Source organism: Odontesthes bonariensis, chromosome 10, assembly GCF_027942865.1.
Source record: "Odontesthes bonariensis isolate fOdoBon6 chromosome 10, fOdoBon6.hap1, whole genome shotgun sequence".
In the NCBI taxonomy this organism is placed as follows: domain Eukaryota; kingdom Metazoa; phylum Chordata; class Actinopteri; order Atheriniformes; family Atherinopsidae; genus Odontesthes; species Odontesthes bonariensis.
In genome coordinates this window covers 35,527,218-35,547,800 of record NC_134515.1, presented here as the reverse complement: position 1 = coordinate 35,547,800, position 20,583 = coordinate 35,527,218, and the positions used below count along the sequence as shown (strand labels likewise).

General features: G+C 42.5%; 1 protein-coding gene across 2 annotated transcripts in view; it reads left to right on the top strand.

Annotated features, from left to right (window-relative positions):
- The window catches only part of lama5 (laminin, alpha 5), a 124,984-nt gene that overhangs the window by 59,376 nt on the left and 45,025 nt on the right, over window positions 1-20,583 (top strand). Inside the window, exons 12-28 of one of the 2 annotated variants that reach the window (XM_075475381.1) lie at window positions 585-725; window positions 3,023-3,160; window positions 4,911-5,045; window positions 5,471-5,605; window positions 5,796-5,933; window positions 8,315-8,367; window positions 9,510-9,609; window positions 9,694-9,746; window positions 9,925-10,030; window positions 10,523-10,622; window positions 11,077-11,233; window positions 16,552-16,681; window positions 16,902-17,044; window positions 17,264-17,367; window positions 18,412-18,565; window positions 18,709-18,872; window positions 19,798-19,906. In XM_075475381.1, the coding sequence (XP_075331496.1) occupies window positions 585-725; window positions 3,023-3,160; window positions 4,911-5,045; window positions 5,471-5,605; window positions 5,796-5,933; window positions 8,315-8,367; window positions 9,510-9,609; window positions 9,694-9,746; window positions 9,925-10,030; window positions 10,523-10,622; window positions 11,077-11,233; window positions 16,552-16,681; window positions 16,902-17,044; window positions 17,264-17,367; window positions 18,412-18,565; window positions 18,709-18,872; window positions 19,798-19,906 (2,060 nt within the window). Of the gene's footprint in view, window positions 1-584; window positions 726-3,022; window positions 3,161-4,910; window positions 5,046-5,470; window positions 5,606-5,795; window positions 5,934-8,314; window positions 8,368-9,509; window positions 9,610-9,693; window positions 9,747-9,924; window positions 10,031-10,522; window positions 10,623-11,076; window positions 11,234-11,954; window positions 12,094-16,551; window positions 16,682-16,901; window positions 17,045-17,263; window positions 17,368-18,411; window positions 18,566-18,708; window positions 18,873-19,797; window positions 19,907-20,583 lie in introns of both variants that reach the window. The other variant, XM_075475380.1, reaches the window with a different exon arrangement.

Sequence of the window (20,583 nt, the reverse complement as noted above, 5' to 3'; positions counted from 1 at the left end):
ATTCTTAAATTTGCTTTGACTTTTTATTTCTTTGTTTGAACCCAAGATTATACATGTTTTGTCTTGCAACTTAATAAGCTTAACTTCCATATCCTGAAATGCATAAATGAAACAAATGAAATGAAGTTGGTGAGACACAACATCTGTATGGGCTTGCATTGTCTACAATGAATTTCATTTTTCATACTTTTGGGCTGCAGCAGCGAGCTCTGACCTTGAATGTGTGTGTGAATTTTCCCATGCTCCCCTCTCAGCTGCTGATATTTATGGTGGAAGTCAGATGTTTGGGGGAGTTTTGAGAAAAGCATTCTGTTGTGAATAGAGTATCAGTAGTGCGATAAGACATAATTCAGTCCTGCCTCACAGATACGTGACGGTCCTTAACACAACCACCTGCCAGCTGTGAAGCTGCTTTGTTTTCCCAAAGCTGCCTTCCTGTGTGAGAGATAGAATTCAGAACTCTGCTTCTTTCTTATCACTGGGAAAAACTGCAACTAAATCCCCTCTAAGTCTTTTTTCTTTTTCACTACCCACTGTTCCTTTTTTACTGACAGTATTGAAATGTACGCCTGTTCTGTTTCCAGACTGTGAGTGCAGTGCACCGGGTACTGTGGATAACTCTTGCAGGCCAGACCCTCAAACTCAAACCTGCATCTGTAAGCCAGGATTCACCGGAGACCACTGTGACACTTGTGCTCCACGTTTCTACGGACCGAACTGTCAGGGTGAGACATCCATGTTAACCTGTTGGGGAGCCCAGGCTTCTGAAATGTTTCAGTTTTTATTCTGAATTACTGCCTTCATCATCATTCTTTTTTTTTTTTACGACTTGAACTTTATTAGTTTTCCATAAAGAAAAATACACAACAGTTCCAGATTAACATAACACAAACTTTGCCATTGGTAAATCTTCTGGACTCTCCATAGCATGTGCCAATACGATAATTAAGATTACTTAATAGAAAGAAAATTACTTAATAAAAAGAAAAAGAGTAAAAAAAAAAAAAAATAATAATAATAATAATAATACTAACTAAATAAAATAAACATCAATAAGATCAACTACCACTAACCAAAAATCTACGTATATAAATTAACTTGAATAAAATGCCCTACCCACAGAAACATTTAAATAATTATAGCATTACAGTATATTCAGATCATCAAATTAAGTTTGAGCTGGAGATGCCATTTAACCCACATATGAAAAATAATGGGACCACTTTTATCATCTTCATCATCATCATTCCTATTTGTAAAGAAAAATGTTCGATGATATTTTGAAAACGTTAATACAATATGTGCATTGCTCCAGGTTTGAAAGGTACAATGAATGACATGTCACATCAGGACATAATGGGTTAACCACTCGGCCACAAAAACAGTCAAAACATCGAAGGTTACTGTATTATGTCTACATATAGAACAGAATAGAAAAATACTTTATTCATCCCCCAGTTGGGGAAATTCCATTTAGTCAAGTAGCTCAAAAAAATGTAAATATTTACGATGATTGTATATTAGAACAATAATAATAATAAATGAGTAAATAAATGTGAGAAGAACATTTCAGCAGTCACTTTTAAAAAGGCTGCGGGGACAAAGGACCTCCTGAAGCTGCTCCTCTGTCCTGCCAGGATGCTGGGGAGAGGATGTTTATCATTCTCCAAAACAGAATACAATTTTTCACATATATATTCCTCATATGTCTCTTTGTCCAAGAAACTGTACAAATGAAATGATTTACGAAATGGTAGAATAGAGACAAACATTAGTCCCACGATCTAAGATCTGAAGCCTGATTATTTTAGATTTTTTTTTGTTGAAACTAATTCATTAGCTAATAGTTGCTGATTTGTCTTTTAGCTGAAAACTTTGTTTCAGTTCTAACACATACTGTACTCTGATAGCACAGATTTAGCTTTTGTGTTCATTTGTTTCTCTGACATACACACTGAGCAGCAAGGAACTCCACTGCTGTGTTAGTTTGCTTATGTGTACAGGGCCGGGCTGTCACCCAGGAGGCAGCCTTCACAAACACACACGCTGAGTAAACAGGCAAACAGCATTCAGTGAAGCTGTGCTAATCACTGCAGATCATTTTACATCCACACCTTCAGCCCAGTCAGACCCAGAGGGGCTGATTAAAAACAACTTAAGCCCCTTTCACACTGCCGAATAACCCGCGTTTAATTCGCGAATTTAGCGTGTCCGCTGTTGTGTTCACACTGCCGACCCGGGCTGCCGCGTCAACTCGACTCGCCTTTCGACCCGCGTCGGACCCTAGTCTTTTTGCCGAGCCGAGTTTGATGTGAACGCAATCGACGCGGGTCGGACGTGGGCGTGACGTGAGGAGTTTAAAAGACAGAATGGACAGCTGATTCAGAACAGCAGCGACAGGTGAGGACAAGTTTTACTCTGTTTTAGCCTACATCAAGTTGGAGATATTTTTTAATATGGCCAACTGGGGAGACAAGGAGGTCCGTGAGCTCCTCAGCCCCCGAGCAGAGGACGTTATTTACCGCCACATTTCGGGGACGGTGAAAGATGGACCTCTGCTGGAAGGGCTGGCGAGAAAGATGGGAGAGCGCGGTTTCCCACGCACCGTAAAGTAACATCTCCATGAACTGCATATACAATTGCATAAACGAGTTCTCAAGGTGTCCCGCCATCGTTGGTTTGAAAAATTTGATGCAGACAGGTGTATTTAACCCTACCTCCGACGCATGGCTTGTGCCTACGTCATTGTACACGCCCAGCATTGTATGTGTTTGGTGTGACGCTCTGCCACTAGGCAACGCCCCCTGAACTCGGCTTCAGGCGACACGGGTCACCCTGACACGCCAAGCGTTCACATTGCTCGACGTGGGTCGAAGGTGCAATTTGGACCCGCTAAGGTAGCGGGTCGCAGTGTGAAAGGGGCTTTAGACTCCACTCTCACTGCATTGACTTTGTTTCCCAGTCATTGGTCTATGTTGGTGGTGTTGTGTTTGTCTAACTCTGTGTGCATGTGCCTGTCCAGCCTGTCAGTGTTCGGGTCCAGGTTGTCGGGATGGGTCATGTGACCTGCTCACTGGTCAAGGAAACTGTAGGACAGGTTTCCAGGGTTACCACTGTGATCAGTGCGCACCTGGTTACTTCACCTACCCACTCTGCCAACGTGAGTCACCAGTCTCCCAAAGTTTAAAAAACTTTTCACAAATAGACTTCACAGCCATCTTTTATAAACTGACAGTAGCTGAGGAAAACATATTTTTCCCTTTTTCTTTAAAGCTGACATTATTTTCAGAGGGCTTAATGCAATAACTGTGATATGCTTCATTAAAAGTGATGCTGAAAGAAGATGCAGCATTTCCCTTTTCATCCATTCATTTACACCTCAGTACAAGCAGATAATCTTAGAATGACCACTCCAGTCCACCTCTGTCTTTTTGACCATGTTATTACATTATTAGAGAGTTTACAGCAAAAACCCTGAGAACTCAGACCACATGCCAAACTGAGAGGAAAATTCTCGACTGGCAGTTTAATCCTCAAACACTCACATGTCCTTTGTCAGCAGTTTGACCACGGACAGCTCCGATCCCCACCGCTGATCCCTCGCAAGTTGTGTGTCGAAGTGGTCGAAGTTGTTAAAACACAATTCCAGTTGACAGTAACCCTGAAAAGTCCCGCCGTAATTCCCCGTCTGACACGCAGGACTCCATAGTTTGTGTTTGTTGAAGAAATCTTCCTTATACGGGTGAAATGTCACCAACATTTGATTTTCACTTGGCAGTGCTGTACTGATGGTGCATTCAGCGACAAATAGGAAGTTGAATTTGTAGCTTTTGAATGAAAAGTCAGATCTTCTTGTGGGGACAAAAAACATGAAACAAAATACCGGTAGACCATTATTTTATTTAATGTTGAGTGAGAAAGTATCAGAGTACACAGCAAATTATTTGGTTCTAACCAAGAAAAAAAAACCTTACATTTAGAAGTGCTAGATATTTTTTCTTGTTTTAAGAATTAATTTCCTATTTTAGGTCTTGAACTTAACAGTATAATCTTATATCAAGCAAAACTTTACTTTTTTGTGTCAAACAGGCAGGGAATCATAAAATGAGACAATTAACACTTAAAATAAGATGCATTACGTTTCTCCTCCAAAGTCTCATTAAAAAAAAAATCTTGTTTTAAGATTCAATAACAAACTCAACATGCTTGATTTAAGAGTCACACAGAAAATATCTGAACACAAACTTCATTCCTTGAATTTTAAGCATATGACAAATGTTTGTTCACAAAACTGCCTTTGTTAAATATAGAAACAAGACTGCTACAATCTTAATTTAAGAAATCTTGCCAAGTCAAATTATCTTGCTGCATGGGCAGATTTTTTCACTTGTTTTGAGTACCTTTCCCTTAGTTTTAGTGTTTTTTTATCTTGTTTGAAGACCCCTATTTTTTGCAGTGTAGAAAGCCAGAATAAAAGCATTTAAACTTCCCAAATCTAAGGTACAGTGAATGCAGCATCATTTGGACTTAGGCATAGAGGTAAGGTGGGAGGAGGCTGGATGTAAAGACACAAAGTGGGCAAAATAAAATGCCACGGCTCTGTTTTCTATGGGGGACTTCAGTCACCCAAACACATGCTTTCAGACACAGAACAAGATCCTTTTTCCATAATACGCTCCCTTAAGGTAGGATGTCGGAATACAGACGCCGTGATAATTCCAGGTGATTCCAGAATTAGGTCTCGCATAAAAAAAAAAAATTGAATTTAAAAAAACAGCAGAACTACTTTAGAAAACAAGCTGCTCTCTATGGCACTCTTATATCCAGTGGTGTAAATGAATGATTTGTGTTGTCACGTCTGGTTGTTAAATGGAAGGTGTGCAGAAATGACTCCCGGCCTCTCTCTGCAGTGTGCGGCTGCAGTGCAGACGGCTCGCTGTCTGAAGGCTGCGACACCTCCGGGCACTGTCTGTGTAAACCGCAGTTTCAGGGTTCTCGCTGTGAACAGTGCAGATCTGGATTCCACTCCTTCCCCAACTGTCAAGGTAATCCCACAAAAAAAGTCCATTTCCCAATGAATGCATGACTGACTCTCATAGCAGGACGCACATGGAAGCACTCACCTCTATGTACCCCCTGATGAAGTGCTACATCGCCTCATGAAAATATTAAACCTTTAAACCTTTCGAAAATGAAAAGGTCTGTTGCAAGAAAAGGATATTTCACTGCTTTATAACCTGAGACAGGTTTGGTTCAAGGGTCACTCGTTGGAATCCCAGGACTGGGATGGAATTAAACTGGAAACATAAAAAAATGACATGCATTTCAACACATTGGTGTGGATTAAAGCATAGATATCTGTAGACATTTCTTTTCATTGGGAATAATTTCATGCTATCATTACCCATTTCCACATTAACCTCATGTTGTCACAGAGGATTTGCACGTTTTGTATTTTCTTTTTCCCCAGAGTGTGCCTGCGATCCTCGCACCTCAATAGATACGAGCTGCACCGCATCAGGCCTGTGCCACTGCCGGCCCAACTACAGTGGAGCATCATGTGACCAGTGTGCTCCCGGTTACTATGGCTACCCAAGCTGTACCTGTAAGTCATACAAGAAAGGTTCCTGTTACAGCAGAATGTCCTTTAGTCCCCATAGACTGACAATATACCAGAAACATCTAAGCATGCTATTTGTTGAAAGCTTGTTAGCTCTTCTACAACGCATCCACACAGAGTATTGATGAGTAGAAAATACAGATGTACAGATGGATAAGTGGTGTGTCTGCTCCAGCCTGCCAGTGTTCCCCTGAAGGCTCTCGCTACACGGGCTGTGACCAGGTGACGGGACAGTGTGTGTGTCTGCACAGTGTGGGGGGGCTGCGGTGTGACAGCTGTGCACACGGCTTTTATGGTTTCCCCAACTGCCAAGGTAATCACACACACACACACACACACACACACACACACACACACACACACAGAGTAAACACCACAGCAGCTGTTATAACCTACAGCTGAGCACAAAGGATGAAACAGACACTGTGAGCACATTTAGCTGGTTAAGCTTTGGGTGGAGGCAGAATAATGTGGTGAATTATTCTGTGCACAGCTAAATTATGTAACAGCAGTGAAGTGATGAGAGGTTAATGACTTTCTTACCAAGTGTCAAAATACATGTGAGTGTAGTTGAAATGAAGACTATTCATCCATCTATCTGTCCGTCCATCCATCCATTCATCCATCCATGCATCCATCCATTTGTCCGTCCATCCATGCATCCATCCATCCATCCATCCATCAATCCATCCATCCATCCATCCATCCATCCATCCATCCATCCATCCATCCATCCATCCATGCATCCATCCATCCATCCATGCATCCATCCATCCATCCATCCATCCATCCATCCATGCATCCATCCATCGATCCATCCATCCATCCATCCATGCATCCATGCATCCATCCATCCATCCATCCATCCATGGATCCATCCATGCATCCATCCATCCATCCATGCATCCATCCATCCATCCATCCATCCATCCATTCATCCATCAATCCATGCATGCATCCATCCATCCATGCATCCATCCATCCATCCATGCATCCATCCATGCATCCATGCATCCATCCATGCATCCATCCATGCATCCATGCATCCATCCATCCATCCATCCATGCATCCATCCATTTGTCCATCCATCCATCCATGCATCCATCCATCCATCCATCCATCCATCCATTCATCCATGCATCCATCCATTCGTCCGTCCATCCATCCATTCGTCCGTCCATCCATTCATCCATGCATCCATCCATCCATCCATCCATCCATTCATCCATCCATCCATCCATCCATCCATCCGTCCATCCATCCATCCATCCATCCATTCATCCATCCATTTGTCCGTCCATCCATCCATGCATCCATCCATGCATCCATCCATTCGTCCGTCCATCCATCCATTCGTCCATGCATCCATCCATCCATCCATCCATCCATGCATCCATCCATCCATCCATCCATCCATCCATCCATCCATCCATCCATCCATCCATCCATCCATCCATCCATTTGTCCATGCATTCATCCATCTATCCATTCTTGCTATGTTTGGCTCCCTTGTGCAGCTTGCATGAAATTTCCCATTTCCTCACGTCCCTCAAATTAACTTCTTAATAAAAAACATTGAAAGTGTTACTTATGGGCAACTAAAGGCGCCATCCATCCATCCATCCGTGCATCCATCCATCCTGGGTCGACCTCGGGGCCTCGCCCTAAACTGGCTCCTCTCAATGCGGAGGAGTAGCGGCTCTACTTTGACTCTCTCCCGGATGGCTGAGCTCCTCGCCCTATCATGAAGCGTCAGACCCGCCGCCCTGCAAAGAAAACTCATTTCAGCCGCTTGTACAGGTGACCTCTTTCTTTCAGGCATGATCCAGAGTTCATGACCATAAGTGAGGATAGGGATGTAAACTGCCCTGAAAATCGAGAGCTTTCCTTTATTACTAAGGCTGAGCTCCCTCTTCACCACAACAGTCCGGTACAGCGACTGCATCACTGCTGCTGCTTGTCCCAAACTGTCCCAATCTGTTGCAATCTGTCGCAATCTGTCCCAATCTGTTCCAATCTGTCCCAATCTGCGGCTGATCTCACCATCGTTCGTGAAGAAGACCCCGAGATCCTTCAACTCCTCCACTCCCTCTCCCGGCTAGGGGTAGCTTCTCTCCCCCTACCTGAAGAGGGCATGCCATCCTTTTCCGTGAAAGGACCATGGACTCAGACGTGGAGATGCTGATCTGCATACCGACCGCTTCACACTCAGCTGCAAAGCATTCCAGTGCATGCTGGAGGCACTCATGTGATGGAGCCAAAAGGACAACATCATCCGCAAATAGCAGCGATGAAACCTTCAGACTAGCCCACACAACGCCGTTCTGACCCCGGCTACGCCTCGGCACCCTGTTCATGAATATCACAAACAGGAGTGGAGACGAGGCACAACCTCGGCAGAGTCCGACACCCACCTGGAGCGAGTCCAGCTGTAGAACAACTGGGCCTTTGACTGTGAAACACTTAAATTCATCAGATCCAATCGACTGTGTTCTCAAGTTAATAGAGTTCTCTTGTATCAGAAGAGGCCTGTCAAACTGTCAAACTTTAACTTTTAAAAGCTAGCTTAATGTCAGCATTCAGACATTTCATTTAAAAGTGGAAGCTAATGTATGCCTAAGTGTGTATAAGCACATTCCCACAGCGACACATGACCCTAATGGGATGTTTCTGTGTTTCTTTGTTACTGAAAGCCGGGACTTGTCACCCTGCCGGCTCCGTTCAGTATGCAGTGTTGCCAGTGGTGGTAAGTCTCCTGTTGGATTTTTCTTTATTTCATAGTGTGAGGAATTGCTCAGACCTTTTAGCAGCAATGTAAAAAAAATATATATATGTTTTTTTTTAAATCCGAAATTATTTTTTAGGAAGAAATTATCAAATCAAATCAAATCAAATTTATTTATAAAACACATTTCATGTACAAACAATTCAAAGTGCTTTACATAAAATAAAAGCATTATAAAATCAAAATAAAAGCAATAAGATAAATGGTAGAGTCCCACCTTTTGGACTCTACACCTTTGTTTCTGGGTGCACACACCCTGTTTGTTGATCCTGCTTTGCTTTCATTGAGGGGCACTTTACACGGAAACGAAAACGGGTTAAAAACGCAAAACCTTTTTGCAGATGCACTATATCGTTTAGATGGTAACGGCGTTTTGGGGGCATGAAAACGCAAAAAAGTGAAACCGCCCTCCAGAGTGGAATTCTTGAAAACGCTTCACTGTCGCGCCACCGTGTAAAGTATGAAAACGCAAAACTGCGTTTCTCGTCACATAGAAATGACGTGACAAGCATAATAAAGCGCCAGAAAACCGTGGGAAACACATCAGTAGGCTATCAACATGTCCGTCCCTGCGGACTTTCAACTCGCCTTAGGTGCGGTAATTGACGTTCAAGAGTAATTTCATCAGATAACAGCAATGATGAGAGTAGTAAAGAACAGACCAAAAATATGAACTACGTTCTCGAAATTCTTGAAGTTCATAGAGAGAGCAGGCGACCTAGACAGCTGTGGGTGAGACCTGGGAGGACTTCTCAGTGGTGGGATAACTTCATGAATGCCACCTAGCCATCTGGCGTGTTTACTGCATCGATAAACATGAAACGTCACACACTTTTGCGTTTCCGTATTTACGCAGATTTTCACCCTAAAACGCTCGTCTAAATGCAGATTTAAAAGTGAAAACGAAACGCCACTTTTGCGTTTTGGTTTCAGATCGTTTCCGTGTAAAGGCAGCCTTAGTCGTGCTCAAATGTTCTTTTGAGACCAGAAGATTTTCTTAAACAAAGAGGAAATGTACCTTAACTTTGAGTCATGCAGATGTTTGGAATATTAACCTTCAGACATTCACTCGTTGGTTTGTTCATCTGTTGTCACTTCTGTAGGGTCAATGTGAGTGTCGTAGTTCTGTAGAGGGCCCAGCTTGTGACAAATGTAAACCTCTGTACTGGAACCTCAGCCCTGATACCTCAGATGGATGCTCCAGTAAGATAACCTGCACACGCCTCACTTCTGTCTCACTAAGACGAGAGCAGTAAATAATAAATGAATCTTTGCTCTCTCCTGCAGGCTGTGAGTGCAACACTGTGGGTACATTGAGTGGTGTTGCTGAGTGTGCACAGGTGAGTTCAGGCTTCCTTCTTTCATTCAGCAGTTGGTGAATGGAAAGGTCACTGTGCATCAACTTATATTGGAATATTGTCTTTTATTAAAACAATGATATGATAATCATCTGTAGTCTTTTTCCAATAAAACCCTTGTTGTCATGCTTATGGTAATGTTATCACTCCTGCCTGCTAGGAAACTGGTCAATGCCACTGTAAGCCCAGCGTCTGCAGTGGAACCTGTTCCACCTGCAAAGATGGCCACTATAACCTGCAGGATCACAACTACTTTGGCTGCCAGGGTCAGTGTTCTTTCATAAGAATTTAATGTTGAGTGAGCTTTTCCGTAAAAAGCTTACCCCCTACCCGAATCAGGGTTTGTATCCCCACCCCGACTGGTGTGGGACTGGTGTGCAGCTGATGAGAGGCTGAGGTAGCTTGTGGTTGTGGGAAAAAAAAGAAAGAAAGAAAAGATGGTTGTTGTGGTGTGAGGAGCAGTGTTGGCTGGCATTAGGGGGGTGACTCTGGGACGCCGGTGGTCACTGTCTAACCTGCTGGAGGTGTCGTGGGCCCAACTAGACGAAACACTGATGAAAGGAGGTTCCCACCTGATGACCCCAATGATATGTTGGTCAGCACTGCTCACTGATCTATATTATAGGGATTATAGGGAATTATTCAGTGAGTCTGGTCCATTTTTTTGGTCCAAGTTTCTTGTGTTTACCTTAAATTCCCTCCAGACGAAAACTTAATGCCTCCATGCTTGTTCATCTGCCTGTAAACTGTGTGCGCAGGTTGCCAGTGTGACATCGGGGGAGCAGTAGGTCAGTTCTGTGGAGACCGGAATGGCCAATGTCGTTGCAGACCCAATGTAGAGGGAACAAAGTGCAACCTGTGAGTTCAGCCGACCTTAGAGGAGTTTTAGGTAGTATTTGGTGAATAATGAGGGAGGAGCAAACATTATTAACATCATATCAGATCTGATCATACCTGATCTGGACCTCAGTCAGGCTCTCACACACTGACGGACTGTTGGGCTATCCCTGGGTGCTATACACAGTCATCACACCCATCAGACATACTTTACTTTAGGCTCAAGCGTACTTAAGAAGAGTATAGTTCTACTATAGTAGAAAGGATTTTTCACCAGTGGGATTAGTGGTTAATCTCAAAAAGTCCTGAAATTCTGCTCCCTAACTTTGCTTCTGCACAGTACATCTGCTGTGTCGTGGGTGAGGATGGTAGGAGAGCAAGTGTCACCTGTGTTGGTCAAAGACATATCATCACCACATAAGTCTGAACAGCATGAGCTTCTTTCACTTTTTACAAGGATTCCCTGTGTCCACAGACCTCGACCAGATCATTACTTCCCAGACCTCCACCATCTGAAGTTTGAGATTGAGGAAGGAACAATGTTGGACGGCCGCCCGGTGCGAATCGGTTACAACCCTCTGGAGTTCCCAGACTTCAGCTGGAGAGGTTATGCTCAGATGTCCCCCATTCAGGTAGGAACGTCACTCACCTTTGAGCTGTTCTGTTCATCTATTTGACCGTTTCTGGACTTTGTTGACTGTTCGTTTGTAGCCAACATTAATCACTCTAGCTTATCACATTTGCTGTGTTTGTTGTTAAAGCTATATTTGTGGCACTCTTTTATTCTGATTTATGCTGTCTTCATGTTGTACATAACAGTATATGCGACTGTGGCCCATTCTTTCTTCTTCTCTGGCATGAAACGATGAAACCGCGCATGTGGACTCGTGCTGCTTCTCTTTGGTAGACCTGCTTTTCAGCACACGCTGTGTCTCTCTGCACATATCTCAAATGTTGAGAACAGTTTTTGCATTTGAATTTAAATGAATGGTTCAACTTATTCGGATAATCGCTGTAGAATCAGTAAATGGATCCATTGTAAAGAGGAACATCTCCCAAACACCAGTGAAAGTTTGTGCTGAAAGGCGTGAATCTAAAGAGAAATGTGTTTGCTGGTAAAGGTGAAGATGTGCTTGGTGTTTTCTATCATCTCTTTCGTCTCTCTTATCATCATGTCTCTCCATACTCGCTTCCCTCTGTCCTGCTGCTTCTTTTCTAAATTCTCCATAATTGAATCTTTACCTCCTTCTCCCTGTTGTTCCCATTTCTTCCCATGCACTCCCCTTCTCATCTCTGCCTCTCGCTCCAATCCTTCCTCGCTTCCCGCTGCCTTCCCCGTTGCTTCCCTGGCAGTCCAAAGTGTCGGTGTCGGTGTCGGTCACCTCTCCAGACCTCTTCCATGTGGTGCTGCGCTATGCCAACTGGGGTGGTTCGCATGTTCGGGGCAGGGTGTCGGTCGTAGAGGATGCTTGGAACTACTACTGTGGTAACTGTAAGTGCTGGGAGGGGCAAACGTGGCACTTTTGTTTTTCCTTGCCTTCTCTGGAATGGGGAGTAAGAGAAGAGCAATGTCTTACTGTGTCTCTTTCTCTCTTGATTTCTATGCTTTCCTTCAGATTTCGACTGTGTTCCAAATATGCAGAGAGGTCGTACAGTCATGTAGTTTATAAACAGTCCATAAAAACTAGAGTAAAAAGAAAACGTACTGCCCCTCAGAGTTCCAACAGACTAGTTGTCAGTCAGTGACATTTATTTCAACAATACAAATAGACCATTATAAAATGCCAAACAAAGACATTGAAATCTGCTCTGCACATGCTGGATAGAGAAGTGACGGCTTACTGTAACTCCTCTGAGTGTTCCAAAGGTTTACATATCCTGGCAGGATGAGGGAATGTTGGTGGCACAAACTAAACTGAGACAAAGACATTCTTAACACTGCAACTTAAAGCTCTGGGAAGGTCGGTGCAGTCTCCTTGGCTCTTCTGTAAAATGGAAAGCTTTTCCACTGAAACCGTTCATTCCCCAGCCTTCAAAGAGACTAGGAACACGAGATAAAAAACGTTTTTTCAACTTTTTCTTCTGTATGTGAATAGTTTGATGGGGTGGTAAAAGCACACATGTGTTGCATCATTCCATTATGGGTTCATTATACAAAGGAGTAAAAAACTTGAAGCTAAAAGGACTTGACTCCCAGGCGTCCCACAGTGCATTCAGAGAGTATTCAGACCCCCTTCATTTTTTTTCACTGCGCTCAGTACCGCATAACGACATGGTAAAAAATAGAATTTTAGAAATTAATTTGTTAACTGTTAATTTATTAACAGCATTTAATAAAAGAAATATCACATCGGCACGTGAAATGCCACTTGGGTGCCTCCCATTTCTGGTGATCATCGCTGAGATGTTTCCACGCCTTGTTTGGAGTCCACCTGTGGCAAATTCAATTCAATTTCAATTCATTTTTATTTATATAGCGCCAAATACAACAAATGTCATCTCAAGGCACTTAGATAGTAAGTCCAATTCAAGCCAATTGGAATTCAATTAATTAATAATAATTCATAAAATAATCCAATTCGTTCATATAGAGCCAATACAAAAACAATTTCCTAGCTAAGAAAACCAACAGATTGCACTGAAAACTTTTTGTTTTTCGGTCCAATCTCCCGGCCTGAGCGTGCCTGAGGCGACTGTGGAGAGAAACGACTCCCTTTTAACAGGAAGAAACCTCTGGCAGAACCAGACTCAGGAAGGGTGGCCATCCGCCTCGACCAGCTGGGGTTTGACAAGACAGAAAGGGGAGGGGGGGCCGCTGCCGCACTGTAACACCATTCAAAGGTTATCTGTTGGAACAGGGAAACACGAGTTAATGACCACAATAATATCACATATACATAAAGAGAGTAAAGTGAGGAAAGGTGTGACAGATGAGGCCCCCCAGCAGTCTAGGCCTATAGCAGCTTAACTATGGGATGTTTCAGGATTACCTGAGCCATCCCTATTCAAGGTAAACACAAGAAACTTGTGCTAACGAAAAAATAAATAATAAAATAAAGGACCAGACTCAGTGAGTAATTCCCTATACTCCCTATATAGATCTGCTCCTCACACCACAACAACCATCTTTTTACAGCCACAAGCTACCTCAGCCTCTCACCAACTGCACACCAGTCACAGCGGGGTGGGGATGCAAACCCTGGTTCGGGTAGGGGGAGAAATAAAAGAGGTAAGATAAGCGGGAATGGGATTCAAACCCTGGTTCGGGTAGGGGGTAATGAAAGTATAGAGGGTGCCAGAGGTGGAGGCAGAACAAGACACTAGCAGATACACTATCAGATTCAACAGACCTAACTATAAGCTTTATAAAAAAGGAAAGTTTTAAGCCTGGTCTTAAAAGTGGAAAGGGTGTCTGCTTCCCGGACATTTACTGGCAGCTTATTCCACAAGAGAGGGGCCTGATAACTGAAGGCTCTGCCTCCCATTCTACTTTTAGAAACTCTGGGAACCTCAAGTAAACCTGCTGTTTGAGAACGAAGTGCTCGTTAGGAAAATATCTTACAATGAGATCTTTAAGATATGATGGAGCTCGGTCATTAAGAGCTTTATATGTGAGGAGAAGAATCTTAAATTCTATTCTGAATTTAACAGGGAGCCAATGAAGAGAAGCTAAAACTGGAGAAATATGATCTCTGCTGTTAGTTCTCATCAGAACTCTGGCTGCAGCATTTTGGATCAGCTGGAGGTTTTTCAGAGAATATGTGGGACAGCCCAATAATAAAGAATTACAGTAGTCCTATCTTGAAGTAACAAATGCATGAATTAGTTTTTCAGCATCACTCTGAGACAAGATGTTCCTGATTTTAACAATATTACGAAGATGAAAGAAGGCAGTCCTAGAAACCTGTTTTACATGTGAGTCAAATGATAAATTCTGGTCAAAAATAACTCCAAGGTTCCTCACTGTAGAACTAGAAGCCAAGGAAATACCATCTAGAGTAACTATATAGCTAGACAATTTCTCCCTGAAACGCTCAGGTCCAAAGATAACGACTTCAGTTTTGTCTGAATTTAGAAGCAAACAGTTCTGAGTCATCCAGGTCTTTATGTCTTTAAGACATGCTTGTAGTCTGACCAACCTATTGGGTTCATCTGGTTTTATAGATAAGTACAGCTGAGTATCATCAGCATAGCAATGGAAATTTATGCCATGCTGTCTAATAATATTACCTAATGGAAGCATGTATAAAGTGAAAAGAATCTGTCCAAGCACAGAACCCTGAGGAACTCCATGACTTACTCTGGTGTGTGAGGAAGATTCTTCATTTACAAGAACAAACTGAAATCTATCAGATAAATATGACTTAAACCAGCCTAATGCAGTTCCTTTAATCCCAATAACATGTTCAAGTCTGTGTAATAAGATACTGTGATCGACCGTATCAAATGCAGCACTGAGATCCAACAGGACAAGCACAGACACAAGTCCGCTATCAGAGGCTAAGAGGAGATCATTGGTAACTTTCAGCAGTGCAGTTTCTGTGCTATGATGCACTCTGAATCCTGACTGAAACTCTTCAAACAGATTATTTCTGTGTAAAGGATCACAAAGCTGAGCTGCAACTATTTTTTCAAGAACTTTAGACATAAAAGGGAGATTGAATATAGGTCTATAATGAGCCAACACTTCTGAATCAAGAGTAGGTTTTTTAAGTAAAGGTTTAATTACAGCAACCTTAAAAGTCTGAGGTACATATCCTGTCAACAAAGACAGATTGATCAAATCCAAGATGGAAGTGTCAATTAATGGGAAAACCTCCTTGAACAGTCTGGTTGGGATTGGGTCTAAAACACAAGTTGATGGTTTAGAAGAGACTATTGCTGTTGTTAGTTCAGAGAGATCAACTGGGCAGAAGCCGTCTAAATACAAATCAGGTTCTAAAGATACTTCTAAAGCTGCTGTACTTGATGATACATCACTGATAATAGTGGGAAGGACTCCATCAATCTTCTCTCTGATAGAAACAATTGTATTGATAAAGAAGCTCATGAAATCATCACTGCTGAGAGTTAAAGGAATACCTGGCTCAACAGAGCTCGGACTCTTAGTCAGACTGGCTACAGTGCTGAAAAGAAACCTGGGATTATTCTTATTCTCTTCAATCAATGATGAATAATAAGCAGTTCTAGCTTTACGAAGGGCTTTCTTATACATTGTTAAACTATCTTGCCAGACTAACTGAGACTCTTCTAAATTAGAGGATTATGTGTGGAGCTCTATGCCTGCCCATTACCACCCCAACAGTAAAATCTGGTGGTGGCAGCATCATGCTGTGGGGTCGTTTTTCCCCAGCAGGGACTGGGACACTGGTCAGGGTTGAGGGAAAGCTGAATTGAACGAAGTGAAAATGTGTCCCACAGCGCTTCGGACCTTAGACTGGGTCAAAGGTTCACCTTCCACACAGAGCGGCTCAGGGTCAGCGCTGGGAATGGGAACACGCTGCTCTGTGCTCTGTGCTTATTGGATGGCAGTTTTCAGTTTTCAATGGCTTCTAAATACTGTAGCATCAGCTGTGGGAGAACAACATTTTACATTTGAAAGCAAGTCAATATTTTGGTTCCCCTTTTTATTCAGATCTAGACTTTCTTAGAATCAATGGACTGACTCAAGTGGAACACAGCCTTATTCTTGTGAAGAAATCTGAAGCCTCTTCCTCTTCCTCTTCATCCCTAATCCTTTCAGATGGCACATAAGATGTGTGGTGGCTGCTTTATGAACAGCTCTTTGTTATGGACTCATCTCCATACTGTTTTCCTCTTCAGGGCCACAGGTCAGTGCAGAGTTCAGGGCTTTAAGAAAACAAATTCCTATTTTTTGCCCTTCAAACTAGCTCTGTTCTCCGTTTTACTCTTTCCTCAAACCTCCTCCCCTCGGACCGGCTCCTTGTAGACTGCAGTGAAGCTTCAGGTTTTTGTGAGTGAAGCAGACGTCTATCTGACTCGCTTCATTCTCAGATATATAAATTCTGAGGATGTCACCTCCAATGGTAAAATAACAGCCTATCAGGTCAACCGCAGAGGTAAGTCTCCACCAATCACAAGAGTCTCAGTGTGAGTGTTTTCTGACTGAGTTACAAAACAGCAGTACATGAGATGAATGGCTGACTTTGAGTTTTTGCACCTTGTTGCTAAGCAACCACATTTTTAAAATCTGATTAAAGTTTAGCTTTTGTCATTCCAGCCACTCGAGTAACCTCACACAATGTCTGACACCTTGAACTTGTGATGTTTGTTTTCAAGGTTCCGAGCAGTCCAAGCAAATCATCTTTGCTCCCAGTGTGCAGCCGACCTTTATCAATGTTCCCCAGAACAACTTTGTGGAGCCTTTTGTTCTGAACCCAGGAATTTGGACTGTGGTTATAGAGGCTGAGGGAATCCTGCTGGTGAGACACACTAAACATCTGCTGTTATGTTGCATGCACACACACGGCAGCCCTCTGTTTGTGGCACAGAGGGCTAAAGGACCAACGTGTTGTCATTTCTAGTCAAGAAAAGGACCAAACAGAGTGTATTTTATCCACTAAGACTGCCATGACCATATTAACACAGGATGAATGTATGATTTTCCTGTAGGATACCAAAGAAATCTGTTTTACTTTCAGGACTACCTGGTCTTGCTGCCCAGTGCCTACTATGAAGCTCCCATCCTGCAGATCAGAGTTACTGAACCCTGCACCTACAGCCTCGGACCTGAGGTCAACCAGAAGTAAATGTTCTTACTTTTTAATGCTGTCACTAAATTATGAACCGTAAATTCCGGACTATAGAGCGCACCGGATTATAAGCCGCGGGTGTCCACGTTGTAACATGAGATATTTACACAGAAAGGTGTTACACGTGAGGATTTTTAAACTTTTGATTAAATGCGTATGGTGACATAAACAAATACAAACAAAATGCTTTTTTTCCCGGACAGTGCCTGTAACACGGCTGGTAATAAAAAAAGAGACAGTAGCCTACCAGGAAAAGTCATTGATCGCCTTTAGTTTAAAAGCTGCATCATGTGCATTTCTTCTTTTGTTTTCCATGTTGAGGGTGAGTACAAATGACAGCAGTTTAGCAGTGTGTGTTTGATGTATCGTACAATTTCATTGGACCACATTGGTCTAATGTTACAAGGCAAATTTTGGCGGCATGGAAAAAAAAAGAAGATAAAAACATATGACTGTATTATAAGCCGCCACGAAAGCAGTCGACATAAATTAGCACTTAGCTTGAAAAAAAAATAAATAAATTGACTTCCTGGAGTTCTCATTGCTTAAGAAAAATCCAAAATTGTCTAAAAAAAAAAAAAAAAAAAAGCTTCAACTCTTGATTTGACATGGATTAGATAAAAATAAAACCACCGTGAGATATAAAACAGCCACTAAGACACTCAGACTCAAAACAACCAGGAAACTAAAAACGGCCACAAAGAGACCAACTGAGCACATGGACGGACAAAAAGCTCCCAAAGACACTGAAAACCACCACAGAAGAAGACAAAAAACACCCTCGATGACAACAAGCAGATGTCATGAAGAAGTAGAAAGTAACCTTTTTTTTTTTTTTCATGTTTGGTGTACTCTGAACCAGAGTCGAGGAATATTGGGCTGCCTTAAACCGAACGATACTAACAGATTTCCGGCTGGAAAAGCTGTTCAAAGATGGTGGTCATGAAAAAGAAGATTAATCCTTCTGCCTGAAGAGGACACAATGAACAGACAAACAACCACTGTCTTCTCTGAGCTGTCCGTCTCTGTTTGTCCAGCTGTCTCCTGTACAAGTATCTGTCTCTGGACTCCTTCCCCTCCATCTCCGGTAATGATGCCAGCTGCCGCCATGACAACCACCTTCCACGCCCCTGCCCAACTGAGAGGGTGACCCCGCGTCACCCTGATATGGCTGTCTGCAGCGGACATGATGTAAGAGAGGGAGTTTGTGTGTTTTATTCATTATTATGATGTGAAATTTAAAGATGGACGAGAACTAAAATGCTACGCCATGACAGGAAGCTAACCCTGTCCATTCTGATATGTAAATGAATCTATTTTTCTTTCTGCTGCAGATCAGTGTTGCGCTTCGAGGACGACTTTCATCTCCAGGCCCCTACGTTCTGGTGGTGGAGTATTCCAGCGAAGAGGAATTGCCTCAAGTTCTCTCGGTTGCTGTCAACACGCCAGATGCACGAACACACCAGCACCGCGTCACCCTCCTGCACTGCAAATACAGGTCAAAAGTCATCCGTCATGACTGCTTTTGGCTTATTTTTACTTAAATTACACTGCTCTTTGATTTTTTTTCTTTTTAACAGATGAGGAGATGGAGAGAGAAATGCTTGTCCTACACTTTCTGTCCTTATCTTATAGGGCTGGGTAAAAAAATCGATTAAATCGATTTTGGATCGATTTGATTTAAAATTTTGCAAAATCGATTTGTAGGGCATGAGATCGATTTTTTGATTTTTTGATTTTTTTAAAATTTTTTTTCATGAATGATTTTTTTCATGAAGTTACTGGTTCCAATCCACACGGTAAGAACCGTGTGTTCCCCAGTCCAAGCAGTCATCAACCCACTAATTCTGGGCACCTGTAATTATACCTAGAACTAAGTGAGCTACCATAAAAGTGAAGTGCTCCCCCAAGTCTAAATCTAAAACTACACTAAAACCTACCTATAGGTGAGACTAAAATGGCTCCTACAAATGTATTTAATTAAGTAGGCTGTCACGTTGAATATAGTGTAAAATCTTGCTAATACTTCTTTCCACTGGGTGGCTTCAGGTGTTACTAATTTAATGTAACAATCTGTTAACACTGTCAAGCCACAGCCCTTTGAAATATTGATGTCAAAATGCAACATTTTGGGGTTAAATCCTGGCGCCAAAATTTTTGCCTGTAAATTTTTTTGTCATTCTGAAAAGTGAGACATTTTTTTTAAAGCATCGATTTATGCCTCCACTGGAAATTGCAAATGAGCCGCTGACAGTCAGTGTAATAAGATAACAGCGACTGAATTGTGCATAAGTGATGGTGAGCAGCGCAGATTAGAATGTGAAGAAACACAAAGTTTGCGATGCTGCCTTTGACGTGTCAGCTCTGGTTATATACAGTTTGTCACCGGTTCTTAAACGTCCACCGTGTGTGTTCTTGGACAGCTTCCTGTGTCGGGTTGTGGCCATCGACGAACAAAGCAGAGTGGCAGTCTTCTCCCTCCCCGCTGACACGGAGGTCCAGCTCTCCTCTGACCGCGCCAGCTTCTTCCTGGTAAGAATCCCCGGTCCCATGATCACACTGGGAAGGAATCAGTTGATGAGCTCTCTTGTGGTTCTTTTTTTTAAAAGTTAGTCATTTAATTTGTCAGCCTGCCGATAGCTTATGAAACATTAGTATATAGTTTTACTCATGGACTAAACCGATAACAGACACACAATCCGCAGTTGGAAGAACCACTATTATGTATATCTTATGCTTATACCCGGGGTTTAAAACTCTGTGTAGCATAACATAATGAAAATGTGGCTCTTTTACTTAATATCCTAGTAATGCTACTTGATTTTCATCAGATTAAAAAGGAGTGCAAGCCTTTCACAACTAATTTAAGATAAGATGGAGCTTTATTCGTCCCGCTGTGGGGAAATGTGCTCGGCACAGCAGACGCAGGATACACCAATCCCAGAATCCTAGAATCCAAGAATTAGAGGAAGCACAGAAACACTCATTCGCACTTTTCTCGCTCATCACTTCACTGCACGTCTGTGCAGCAAACGTGAAGGGGTTTGGCTGGGAACTAATGTTAGCTGTAACAAGTCTGTCGGCTAACATCTAAAATGCACAGAATGAGAAAATATTTAGGCTCTCTTGGTTAAAAACAGTGCTAAGCATGGTGCTGATGCTACTTCACCACGTCTTTTAGCAGCATGAGGCCTCTGTCATCAGCTGTG